The sequence below is a fragment of the Cynocephalus volans genome, chromosome 7 (assembly GCF_027409185.1).
Source record: "Cynocephalus volans isolate mCynVol1 chromosome 7, mCynVol1.pri, whole genome shotgun sequence".
NCBI classification, from domain to species: Eukaryota; Metazoa; Chordata; class Mammalia; order Dermoptera; family Cynocephalidae; genus Cynocephalus; species Cynocephalus volans.
Window position 1 is genome coordinate 134,234,063 of NC_084466.1, and position 12,710 is coordinate 134,246,772.

At 45.3% G+C, this 12,710-nt stretch overlaps 1 protein-coding gene across 2 annotated transcripts in view; it reads left to right on the top strand.

The window, feature by feature from the left end:
• Nucleotides 1-12,710, top strand: part of PDCD11 (programmed cell death 11) — a 50,565-nt gene that overhangs the window by 22,896 nt on the left and 14,959 nt on the right. For both annotated transcript variants that reach the window (XM_063101812.1, XM_063101814.1), the window contains exons 10-21: nucleotides 431-555; nucleotides 733-793; nucleotides 1,459-1,605; nucleotides 3,254-3,505; nucleotides 4,087-4,227; nucleotides 4,776-4,970; nucleotides 5,860-6,030; nucleotides 6,938-7,157; nucleotides 7,958-8,107; nucleotides 8,551-8,666; nucleotides 10,040-10,581; nucleotides 11,446-11,508. In XM_063101812.1, the coding sequence (XP_062957882.1) occupies nucleotides 431-555; nucleotides 733-793; nucleotides 1,459-1,605; nucleotides 3,254-3,505; nucleotides 4,087-4,227; nucleotides 4,776-4,970; nucleotides 5,860-6,030; nucleotides 6,938-7,157; nucleotides 7,958-8,107; nucleotides 8,551-8,666; nucleotides 10,040-10,581; nucleotides 11,446-11,508 (2,183 nt within the window). The remainder of the gene's footprint in view (nucleotides 1-430; nucleotides 556-732; nucleotides 794-1,458; nucleotides 1,606-3,253; nucleotides 3,506-4,086; nucleotides 4,228-4,775; nucleotides 4,971-5,859; nucleotides 6,031-6,937; nucleotides 7,158-7,957; nucleotides 8,108-8,550; nucleotides 8,667-10,039; nucleotides 10,582-11,445; nucleotides 11,509-12,710) is intronic.

Here is a 12,710-nt window from a genome sequence, read left to right on the forward strand (position 1 = left end):
ATGAGTTTGGGTCTGGACCATGGCTCAGCAAGGCTTTTTGTAAAGGGCCAGATAGTAAATATTTTAGGCTTGTGAGCCGTATGGTCTCTGTCCTAGCTACTCAACTCCATTGTTACAGCATGTGAGTAGCCATAGACAGTATGTAAATGAACAGGCATGGCTGTGCTCAAATAAAACTTTAATTTTCAAAAATAGGCAGTGGCTCCTGAGCTGTAGTTTACTGACCAATGATCTAGACTGTTCTCTGACCTTATTGAGATTTCTTGATGGTAAGGAACAGTTTTTTAGTGAGAAGAATTAGTTTACCAGGCCATCAAAGTACTGTTGTTATGGTAGGTGATAAATGTGTTGAGTCATCTCTGTGACGTAAAGTCTGATTGGCTCAGATCTGTTTTCTCTGGCTTGTCCTCAATCACTTGATATTTTGCAGCTCAGCCATCTCTCTGACTCTAAGAACATCTTCAATCCTGAGTCCTTCAAGCCAGGGAATACTCACAAGTGTAGAATTATTGACTACAGCCAAATGGATGGACTGGCTTTGCTCTCTCTGCGGACGTAAGTCTGTCATTGACACATGTTGGGGTGTCGAGGTGTGCTCTTGTACATATGCACATTCAGTTTCTCCAGGCCTTGATGGGGGTTTCCTTTCTTGCCAGAGTGATTGTGGTAGCCCTGAATTTTAGGCAACCTCTGCCCCAGTTTATTTAATCTTGTATTTTCCTTTTGTCCTAGGTCTATTATTGAAGCTCAGTACCTAAGATATCATGACATCAAACCTGGGGCAGTGGTAAAGGTAAAATATCAAGCATATAATTAGGTACTCCCCACCTTCAGACATTCTTTAGTTCACAGGTTAACTGTCGGCTCATTAGTCCTCATGTTAACACATTTAAAGTCATGTTTCTTGCCTCTGCCTGCTAACTGGGATTTCTTTCTTTTCCCTTGGGTGACTTGTAATTAATTTCAAGGTAAGGTCTTACTAGCACCACTGTACTATGCAGAAGCACTAAATCATAAATCCTGGGATTTGAGATTTGGTAGTGGTTATTAGACCAGATCAGAAGTTAGTTCTGTTATAATTGAGCTGCTCATTAATTGGAATGTTAGTGAGAAGCTAGTTCCAGTTGCCTTTCCTCTCCAATTGTTTGGCTCTGATTAAGCTCCCCCTTATATGTAAAGTTCATTCATTAGGAAACAGTCCCCTCCTTTAGGGAATGTACTCATAAGGCAGACAGAAAGTACATTCTTACACAAAAAGATGTGAAGGTTCCCCTAAATAAACCTGACTAAATCCAGATCAGTGTGAGGTGTGTGCTTTACCCATGTGAGGTGTGGAGTGACAGGCATAGTTAGCCCAGAAAGGTGGCTTTGAAAGAGAGGCGTGACATGCTGTGTTGTAAGAGATGGAGGAAAGACCATTCTTGGGGCATCATGGCATCTTTTCTTTGGACTTGCCAGGGCACAGTGCTGACCATAAAGCCATATGGAATGCTGGTGAAGGTGGGCGAGCAAATGAGGGGCCTAGTACCTCCCATGCACCTGGCTGACATCCTGATGAAGAATCCAGAGAAGAAGTACCACATTGGGGATGAGGTCAAGTGCCGGGTGAGCCTTCCAAAGGGTGTCTGTTGAGATTTTTGGCTAGATGGGAAGAGAGCAGTTCTTCTCAACTGCAGTTCCGGCCTTTTTCCACAAAGTGAGCATGTCACATCTGCAGTGTCCAGTGCTATGCCGGGCATTGGAAAGAGCAAAATGAGTTCCTGTCCTGAGAATTGTGCAGTATAATTGGGAGGAAAAATGTCTGTACATGAGGAGAGAGTGAGCTAGTGCGTGACCTTTGCCCCATGGTTTGGTATAGGCTATTTGCTGTGGTCAGATCTCAGAAGGGGGAGGTGAGGGTGGGCTGGAACAGCCAGAATCATTGTTATCAATAGCGACTATCATGTAACATGTATTCTGTGCTAGGCACATGACACACATTATTTCATTTAATCCTATAAAGTGAGTACAGTTGACTCTTGAACAACACGGGGGTTAGGGGTACCAACCACCCATCCCCTACCCGTACAGTCGAAAATCTATGTATAACTTTTGACTCCCCAAAAACTTAACTACTACGGAGTTGGTTAACTACTTAAGTAGTTAAGGCTCGACTACTTAACTACTAGTAGTCTACTAATAGCCTGCTGTTATGTCATGACATACCTAACCAAAAATTTTCCAATATATTTGTTGAAAAAAAAAACTGTACAAGTGGACCTGTGTAGTTCAAACCCATGCTGAAGGGTTTGAACTACAAACCTGTGTTCAAGTGTTAACTGTATTATTATCCTCATTTTGCAAGTGGGAAATTAAAGCTTAGGAAAGCCAAGTATCTTGCCTAAAGTCATACGGCTAATAAATGGCAGAACCAGTTTTCAGATGCAACTCTATATGGCTTGAACTAGAAAAGATGGGTAGGATTTGGAAGGTTGGGGAGGAGAAAGGGGTGTGTTCCAGGCACATAAATAGCCCAGGCAAAGCTGCCAAAATGTGGGTTTTTCAGAAAAAAAGAAAAAAAAAAAAAAGGAAAAAAAAAAGAAAAAAAGGCTTATACCCAAGAGAAGCTTCACAGTGTTGTGAAGATTAAATGTGATAATACAGAGTGCTTAACACATGGCCTGGTGTGCAGACACTCAAAATATTGGGGTTTCTTATGTTCATTTTATTTTATCATTATTGACTCAACAAAGTTATTGATTGCCCAGTGGTGCAAAATTTTATAGTAGTGGGGCAGAGGGTTAGAAACGGGAATTTCTTTGCCCTCAAAGAGATGACCTTCTGAGGGGTGAGAGATGGTTGGATCTCAGTTTATAGCTGATAAACAGTAGTACTGAGATGGTAAATTGATTCAGTCATTCATTCTGTTAGACTAGTTGCGATGCCCACTAGGAAGGAGCCAAAATGTTGTAGAAGTTACTGTCATACAAAACTGGAGGTGCTGGAGGATATTGAGTGTTGCTTCACGGCCAGGAGCGGGTAGTTTGTAGCAACTTATGGGAGGATGTACATTTGGAATAGAAATTAATACTCTCTAAATTGTCATCCAGCAGGAAGCAGAGAGGATCTGCAGCTGAGATACCCAAAAGCAAAGAGGCTGTAGGTTCTTGGGAATGACACATGGCCTTTGAGTTTGAGGGTAGGGGGGCAGAGACCAGTTCAGTGGCTCTTTTGATAACAGGTAACTTAATGACGGCCAGTATCCTTCCCCTAGGTTTTGCTTTGCGATCCTGAAGCCAAGAAGCTGATGATGACCTTGAAGAAAACCCTGGTTGAGTCCAAATTACCTGCTATCACTTGCTATGCTGATGGCAAGCCTGATCTGCAGACACATGGCTTCATCATCAGAGTCAAGGATTATGGCTGCATTGTGAAGTTCTACAACGATGTGCAGGGACTGGTGCCCAAGCATGAGCTCAGTGCCCAGTATATCCCTGACCCGGAGAGGGTCTTTTATATTGGCCAGGTAACCCTTCCCTTGGATAGATCCCCTACCCTTGGTGACTTCATGAACATAGATTTGAAGGAGTAGCGAGTAGGAAGGCTGCCTTTTAAGAGACTGAGAAAGGTAGCATGTAGGGCAGTGGGCCTGAGCCAGCCAAGTGGAGGAGAGAAGCCCTTACAGGGGTTCAGCAGAAGCTGGCACACTAACAGATCTCAAGCTCACAACCTGGACCACATCAGTCTTTACCTGTAATACACTGGTCTCCCTCACATCAGAAGTTCTGCTGAGACCAGTCATCACAAAGGGGCAGTGCTATAAAACAAGTGTGTCTGGGTCTGTCTAGGAAAAATGCTTTTTTAAAACTTGGGATTATACCCCCCAAATTATCGATGTCTTCCTTTTACCCAAAATGCTGACTTGTGGGCATTCTGGGTAGCTGTTGGTAGCTGTCAGTACATTTCTTCTTTTCACTGTATTCTGATCTGATCCAAGGTTTTGGTGGATCTCCCAAGGCCTCTGCAGTACTACTGGAGGACACCACACTGCAGGCCCTGCAAGGCCTGCTGGGAGGAGTTAGCCAAGCACATGTGCTTTCTCACCAGGTGGTGAAGGTTGCAGTGCTGAACTCTGAGCCAGCCAAGGAGAGGATGCTCTTATCCTTCAAGCTGTTGAATCATCCAGAATCAAAGAAAGAGCATGTCGGACACAGTCAGAAGAAAAGAGGAGGTGTTAACGTTGGGCAGGTACCTGGACTTCTCCAGAGAAGTATTTTTTTTTCCAGTGGCTGAGAGCAGGATACCACTGACACCTGGGGTACTGCAACCCATGGGAGGGGGGTGGTAAGATAGAGGTTGCTAAGTAAGATTCTGGGGCTTGAGGGTTTCTTGAGAGAGGACCTCATACCTGTTCTTGTCTGTGTGCCAGAGGAAAAGGAAGCTGTCTGCGAAAGGCAAATTCTGTCATGGGGTGGCTTTTCAGCAAGGCGCTGCTGCCCTCTCTTCTCTGGTCTCTAGGGCCAGCCTGCATCTCTGCCTTTTCTCCGGGCCCCAGTGAAGGGACTTGGGAGATGAGAGCTATGAGCCCACGAATGAGTTCTGGTGTGTGTGTACACGGGTATGCGTGCTGGGTTGTTGGGGGTGGAGTGGGGTCTGGAAGAAAGCTGCTTCTCTGCTCTTGGCCTCTTAGTGATCCCTTGTGCTGGAATTCGACACTCTGAGCTCATCCTGATCCAAACTAGGTTGTTGTCTACTCAAGCCAAGTGCTATTTTTTGTTTTTCTCTTTCTTGGGTAGTTGGTGGATGTGAAGATTTTAGAGAAGACCAAAGATGGGCTGGAAGTGGCCATACTGCCCTACAATATCCCTGCTTTCCTCCCCACGCCTCATCTATCAGACCACGTTGCCAATGGCCCACTGTTACATCACTGGCTCCAAGCAGGTGACACCCTCCACCGAGTCCTCTGTCTGAGCCAGAGTGAAGGACATATTGTATCCTTGCCTAGTATACGTGGAGTAGCGGAAGGTGGGGGAGCCATGGGCCCTCGTGGGAAATTCTGGGTTAAGCTCTGCTCTTAGAAACCTCATGGGAAAAAAAAAAAAAAAATCAGCCATTAGAACTGAGAAATACTTCCAGAAGATCAAACCAGTGGTGCTAGCAGATGCTGGTGGTCAGGGCGGAATAGCCAGGAAGGTTGCAGGGGAGAGTGGGAGTCCAGATGGTCAGGGAGGAGGGAGTGTGACATGCAAGGTCCTTTGGGATGTCCCCAGTAGCATGTCCAGCCTTCCTGGGGCAGTCGGTGATTGCCCCTTGGGTTACAATTAATAAGGGGGCTTCTGTCCTCCTTTCCTCACTTTCCCCTTTTCCTCCCTACCTGTTCTCGGCATGGGGCTCAGAAATACTCCCTTTGGTCTTTGGGTAGGTGCTTTGAAGGAGAACGCTGTCTCTTCACAGATTGTGAGATAAAATTTCCTTAGAATGAAAATGGGCAGAGGAGGTAAAATGGGTTTTATTAGCGTGAGGATGGGGACAGTGAAGGATTGTGCAATGGCTCATCCAGCTGCCAAATCACGGGATGAGCCTCCCCTTTTCAGTTCCCTCCAGTAGTGTGGAGGTGAGTTAGTGTGGATCAGAATCACCAGGAACACTTGCTAAAACAGATGGCTGGGCCCCACCCCAAAGTGTCTAATGCAGTAGTCTGGGGTGGTACTTCAGAACCTGCCTCTCACAAGTTCCTGGTGACACCGACACTGCTGGTCTGCACACTTAGAGGACGGAGGGTCAGCGTGCAGTTCTGTCTTTCTCTATGGAGAAAGGAGATAGGAGAGAAGGACATTTCATCTGCCCTTCCTGGAGCATTCCTTGATGAAGTGCCACTAGCTTCTTTGCAGGAAGCCAGCTTTAGTCTCCACAGTAGAAGGTGGCCAAGATCCCAAGAACTTCTCAGAAATTCATACTGGAATGATACTCATTGGTTTCGTGAAGAGCATCAAGGACTATGGTGTGTTCATCCAGTTCCCCTCGGGTCTTAGTGGACTGGCCCCCAAAGCTGTAAGTTCTGCTCCATGCACAAGGGCCTCTGAGGAGAGACAGCAGGGTGGTGGTACCTGAGGGTGGATGGGAAGGAGCCGCAAGCCAGGCCATGGTCCTTGTGCCAAGCTGCGTGAGATCCTGGAGAAAGGGGCATCTTTTCTGCTTCACACTGTGGCATTGGGTAGGTGGGTGGTGGCCCTGAAGACTTTAGGCTCCAGTGTGATGACTGAACTTGTTTTTATACTCAGCATGTTTACACATGGAAATTGGTTTTCCTGAGCAGCTGAGTACAAGTTTTGCAACCTTCTGGGTTGTTTTCGTTTTTTTGTCCTTGAAACTATTATTCTCCCCTCCATGTCATTGAATCATAAACTTTCCAGACCGGAAAACATCCTAGCAATCCCATAGTTGAGCCCCCTCATCAGCCTGCTGAATAAACTGAGACCTAGAGAGGGAAGGAGACTTGCCAAAGTCAGTATAAGACGATGCTGAGCAAACAGTGTATAGCTAATTCCTTCCACAGATCATTCAGAAATAGGGCTGGCTGGCTGATGTTTTTGCCTGGGAAAATCATTTGCATCCCCTGCCAGAAAAAATTTTTAAATGAGATCAAAGGGGAGGGCCCCAGATACATGCTTAGTGAAGGACAGAGGGTTGCCATTGTGTGTTAGGGACAGGGACAGCCCTGGTGTCCCTTTGGCTTGCCAGTAATGTCCCTTCTTGGCTGGGTGCCCTCTCACAAGGCTGGATTGGGCAGCCAGGGCCTCTGTGTGTTTTTTTGGAAGTGGAGTAGAGCTGTGCTCAGAGAAGGCTGGTGGAACTTCCTGGGTCCTGTTGCCCCTCTATCCACACACTCCTATTTGGCACATTATCTTAATGAAGACTTCCTTTTCTTTCCCCATTTTCTGCTCACTGTTTTCTTCAGATCATGAGTGACAAATTCGTGACCTCCACAAGTGACCACTTCATTGAGGGGCAGACAGTGGTTGCGAAGGTGACCAGTGTGGATGAGGAGAAGCAGCGGATGCTGCTGTCACTGCGGCTTTCGGACTGCGCTCTGGGGGACTTGGCCACCACCAGCCTCCTCCTCCTGAGCCAGTGCCTGGAGGAGCTGCAGGGTGTGCGCAGCCTCATGAGCAACCGAGGTGGGGTGCCTGGGGCCCTATTAGGAGGGGCAGGAGGGCAGAGAATGACGGGGGGGAGTGGTGAGTGCCTTGTAAGTTATACCTGTTGCTAGGATGAGTTGTTGGACTTCTCAGAATGTAAAAAAAAAAATTTGGTAAACTTTGTTTTTTAATGGGAATAAGACCTACATAAAGCATACAAATCATTAAGTATATAGCTCAGTCAATGTTTATAAAATGAACACCTCTGTTTACCACCCAGATTAAGGTAAAGGTCATTACAAGTATCCTGGAAGTCACCCTAGTTCCCCCCTGGGAGTCCAGAATCAAAATTTTCCTTGTTTTTAGGGCCTCATGCTTGGATTTGTTGTGAATTTATTCAACTCTTCAGTTTTCAGTCCTTTATTCAGCAGCTATATACTGGATGGTAGATGGAAGAGGGACTGCTAGATTTCCTGAAGGGTTATTATTCCAACCCTATTAGAGTGTGAACCATTGTGTAAGATTGTTGGAACCCTAATGGGATTTGGGAGCATCAGGTTTGACGGGGAGAAGGAAAATTCAGAAACCAAAGGAAAACCTGTGTTCCTGGTTTTGCTGGCTATTTTCATGAATTATGGTCAGGTAGATTAGCAGAGGACTCAGGTCTCTGCCTGTGAGAAGAGTTTTCATGGATACTGGACATTTTTGCAAAAGGTGATTTTACCTTGTCAATGGCTTAAATGTGCACTGTCCTCCGTGGTCACAGCACACTTGCAGAGGAAAAGAATGGGTATAGTGTTTTGTGGTACTACTTCCTGCTTCCTTTGGGTCTCTGGCAGACTCTGTGTTGCACCAGACGCTGGCTGAGATGACCCCAGGAATGTTCCTTGACCTGGCAGTGCAGGAGGTGTTGGAACATGGCTCTGTGTTGTTCAGTGGGGGCCCAGTGCCTGGCCTGGTCCTGAGAGCCAGCAGATATCATCGGGCAGGTGAGTGCTTCTGTGTCACCCACTGTGGTTGGTGGGGGATACCCTTTGCCCATTGTTCCCTCTCCTGGATACAGAATTTCCAAATATATATAGGATAGATGAGTTGATTCAGTAGAAATTTTTGTTGTGTGCCTATCTTGTGTGAATGCAAAACAAGACAATTGATAGCATACTAAAGAAGGGTTAGGCGTGAATCTTTCAGTTGTTATAATGGGGTAAATCTAGATTTTTATAAATTAGGTTTATAAATTAAGGTCCACCTGAACTTGAACTATGGGAGATAGACCCTTGGCTTCCCTAACTGTGGCCCATGTAGACCCAGGACATGTGTCCTCTTTCCTTATTCGGGTCTAAGGGATAGCACCTGCACCCAGGAAAGGTGGTGTCCTCCATTCACCCTGTTCCAGGAAGATGATCACACTGTGTTTGTTTCTGTACTGCAGGGCAGAAGGTGAAAGCTGGGCAGAAAAAGAAGGTCGTAATCTTACATGTTGATATGTTGAAGTTGGAAGTACATGTTTCTCTTCGCCAGAACTTAGTGAATAGAAAAGCTAAAAAGGTAAGCTTGCTGCTCATGACTCTCATTTCCACAGTTTCATAGTGCATAACGGTTACCTTCAACACCGCACTCTGTGCTCAGGGCTTCCAACTCAGGTACCTTCAGGGAGGTGACCGCATGCCTAGATTTGTCCAGCACATTCCTAGTTTTTACCTCTTATTCTGGTGTGGTTAATAGTGGTGACTTTCGCTCCAGTTTAGGTGATAAATTATATAGTCACCCTATCTTTCCAAACTAGTATTCTTACCAAACTGGTAAGATAAATGAGTGAAGTGGGCCAGGCAGGTTAGGGAGCGGGAGGGCTAGGACTCTGACAAGCAGGAGAACGCTGCCCAGCTGCACCGAACAGGGACTCTTTAGCTCCCTCTGGTTGTTGCCAGGTGGGAATATGTGGAGCTAGTGTTGCTAAGTCTTTGATTTTTCAGAGAAGGCCAAATTTGGATTTTTATTTGAAATAAGTGTTGAAAATGTTGGAAACTAATTGAAAAAAACAAAAACAAAAAAACATCATATGAACCAAATGAAATATGTCTGTGGGTAGTTTGTATTTCTAGGCTGCACATGCACACCCTCTCCTGCCTTGCCTCCTGTATGCTTTTGTGTTACAGAAGAATGGGTTTGAGGGAAATCTCAAGATTAGTAGTATTTTTCTCTGGGTGATGAATATATTTGGTATTGTCTGAAGCACTGATTAAGCACTTAATTGCACAGAGTAAAGTTCAAAGAATTATATAGATATAATCCTTAACCTCTAGTTGCTTGTAATTTTAAGACTTTAAGAGAGAGAGAGAGAGAATAGGAAGCAATACTAACCCTGCTAGTTTTCTAGCAGGACCTATGCCATTTTGTCATCTAAGTGAAACTTAGGCATATAAGAGCATGAGCACAATTTGCGTTTTGAGGTAAGAAAGGCTAGGTGCCTTGCACACAGTAAGCTCTCAGTAATGCCTTTGTTGAATGACTGAAGGAGTGAATAAATTGGGTGGAGGGTTGTAGTACCAAGAGTCAGAGACCATGTCTTTAAGCTGGAGAGCCATGAGAGGTTGCCTGACTGTGCGTCAGAATCAATTAAATAACTTTTTAAATTCAGATTCGCTTGTTCTAGGATAGGGCCTAGGAATCTGAATTCAAAACACAACAGAAGCTGAGTCGAGGTGATTCTGCTGAGGCACCATGAGTTTAGTCAAGCTACCTTGATGTACTGCGAGGAAAGCTAGGTCCAGGGAGCGAGGGCTGGTTTGTTACAGCTCAGACTAGCCTTGGGTCCCTTGGACTCCAGAGGGTTTCCACAGCCCCCGCTGGCCAGTGGGGCCATGAATGAGTGTCATGCTCTGGAAGGAAAATGGTGGTGGTGGATTTTCTCTCTTTTCCAGTTGAAGAAAGGCAGTGAACACCAGGCGATTGTGCAACACTTGGAAGAGTCCTTTGCTGTTGCCTCCTTGGTAGAGACCGGCCACCTGGTAGCTTTCTCTCTGACCTCTCATCTTAACGACACCTTTCGCTTTGACTCGGAGAAGTTGCACGTGGGACAGGGTGTCTCCCTAACCCTCAAGACCACAGAACCTGGAGTGACTGGTCTTCTTTTGGCTGTTGAGGGGCCAGCTGCTAAGAGGACCATGAGACAGACTCGGAAGGACTCTGAGACAGTTGATGAAGATGAGGAAGTGGATCCAGCTCTGGCTGTAGGGACTGTAAAGAAGCACACCCTGTCCATCGGGGACATAGTCACTGGGACTGTCAAGTCTGTTAAGCCCACCCATGTGGTCGTGACCTTGGAAGATGGCATCATTGGCTGTATCCATGCCTCCCACATTCTAGATGATGTTCCAGTGGGCACCTCTCCTACGACCAAGCTGAAAGTTGGGAAGACAGTCACTGCCCGAGTGATTGGCGGGCGAGACATGAAGACATTCAAGTATGGAGGCTTTGGGGGGTGGGCTGGCTTTGTGGAGAGGTTGTCATAATTGCGGGAGGAGGAGTGGGAACGTAGGCAGTTTCCAAAAGTTGCATGTAAGTCAGATTCTCTTTCGGTTAACAAAAGGCATTCACCAGAGAATCCTTTTGTGTGGTCTTTTAGACACACATGAAATGTAGTGTAATGGTTAAGAGCATGGGTATAGAGTTAGACCTGAGTTTGAATTCCAGATTGACTGATCAAGTGCTAGTAGCTACTAATTCTCTGAATTTTATTTTCCTAATCTCTCAAGTGAAATTAATGGTAGTGACTACGTCTTAGGGCCGTTGTGAAGACTGCAAGAGAGAACACATAGTGTGTTAATGTGCCCAGCAATTCATTTGGCTCGTGGTTATTGCTCAGTATACATCAGCAGCTATAATCCGTTCTCCACCACACACCTTAATTATACTCACTTTAAATGTAATTACAACATGTGTCATTGTAGCAAAAATTCTTTCTCTAACAAGAAAAGCGGAGTTCAATGTCTGGCCAAAATTTGCCGATTAATTTTAGTAACTAACTGTGGGATCTTCAGTAGGTTATCTATCCCCTCTAGACCTCAGTTTCCCCATATTTAGAATGAAAGAGTTGAAGTATATATAGTCTGTAAGGAAAATTCTTTTCAGAGTCTGGTATGACAGTCCTAAAATCTTAAAAGTCCACGTGAGCCAGCTCCTCAGCCTGACACAGCTCCCACCGGTGGTGGTGTGACAGTGCAACAGGCTGGTTTTGTAGGCTTGGTTTGTGGTGGAATGGAGAAAAATCCCAATCTCCAGATTACTGTGTTACAGAGAATAAGAGAAATAATTTTTGTTTCTCCAGGTTTCTCCCAATAAGTCACCCCAGATTTATTCGAACCATCCCGGAGCTGAGCGTTCGGCCAAGGTGAGGGGGACTCTAGCAGCATAGTCTCATGGAAAGAGCACTGGGCTTTGCACTCAGGACTCCTGAGTTTAGTCTTGATTCTGCCAGTGTTAGGACTTATTTTGCCTTTCTCTGTCCAAGTTATCTTATTTCTCTAGTAGGGATCTTTGGCCCTCCTAGGACTAGGTAGAGAGATTATATGAAAATTAACGTGGAAGCTATGTACAGTGTTTAAGCATCAATTTAGAGTTGACCAGTTAGTTGAGTTGGTTAGATGTTGGTGCTGATAACACCAAGGTCCAGGGTTGGATTCCTGTACCAGCCAGCTGCCAAACAAAGTGTCAATTTAAAGGCCGATTGCAGTTCTGTTTGTCAGTATCTAACAAAAAGAAGCATTTTTGCTCTTAACCTCATTTTCTCGAACTTGGTAATTCCCTAAATAAACAGCATGTAGCTCAGAATGCCTGTTCTTTCAGTGTGAATTCCTGCTTTGTGACTAGAAGCTGAGCTGGAATTTTAGGTTGTGCTGTGTGGATTCTGCAGAGAGGAGTGTCTCATGAGAGATTCTGGGGGAGAAGAACTAGTACTTCCATGTTGTGGTGAACACAGTTTGGGATCATTTTTTTAGAGGATCTTAAGCATTTTGCTCTAAGGGCCTTTCTGCTTCTCCCTCAATAAAAGAGCCCAACCTCTCGGAATCAATAGACCATTAATAAATGAAGCTAGATGCTCTTGAGTGTGAGAAAGGCTCTGCAGGGTCAGCCCTGGGGTCTGTTCAGGTTGTAAGTCTTATGCACATAGAGGTGTTATGGAAAGACCTCCAAAGTAACTTTGAGGGTAAGGTCTGGTCAACATCCTGAAGCTATCACAACAGAAGTGTAATATTTGTAGGAAGGCTTGTGTCTGAGATAGGAAGATATTCCTGGAACATTGAGTTCCAGATGCTAACACTTCTTATGAAACTTTGAAGTAAGCCCTTTGTGTCCCCCTCCAGTCTTTGTTGTGGAATGAAGAGACCTCATCATATTAGTTGTTTTAGTCTGCAGTATCGTTTCTCTGAGGTGTGTTGTCTTGTTTTAATTAAACCCTTACCTAGGGTTGAGGTCAAGTAGTTTATTCAGACTAAGGGTAGATAATTTAAATTAATGATGCTGCAGGGGGTGAGTCAGCGAATTCTGTGGGAAGTCCCACCATGATCCTAAGTGGTTCTCAATCCTCAGAAT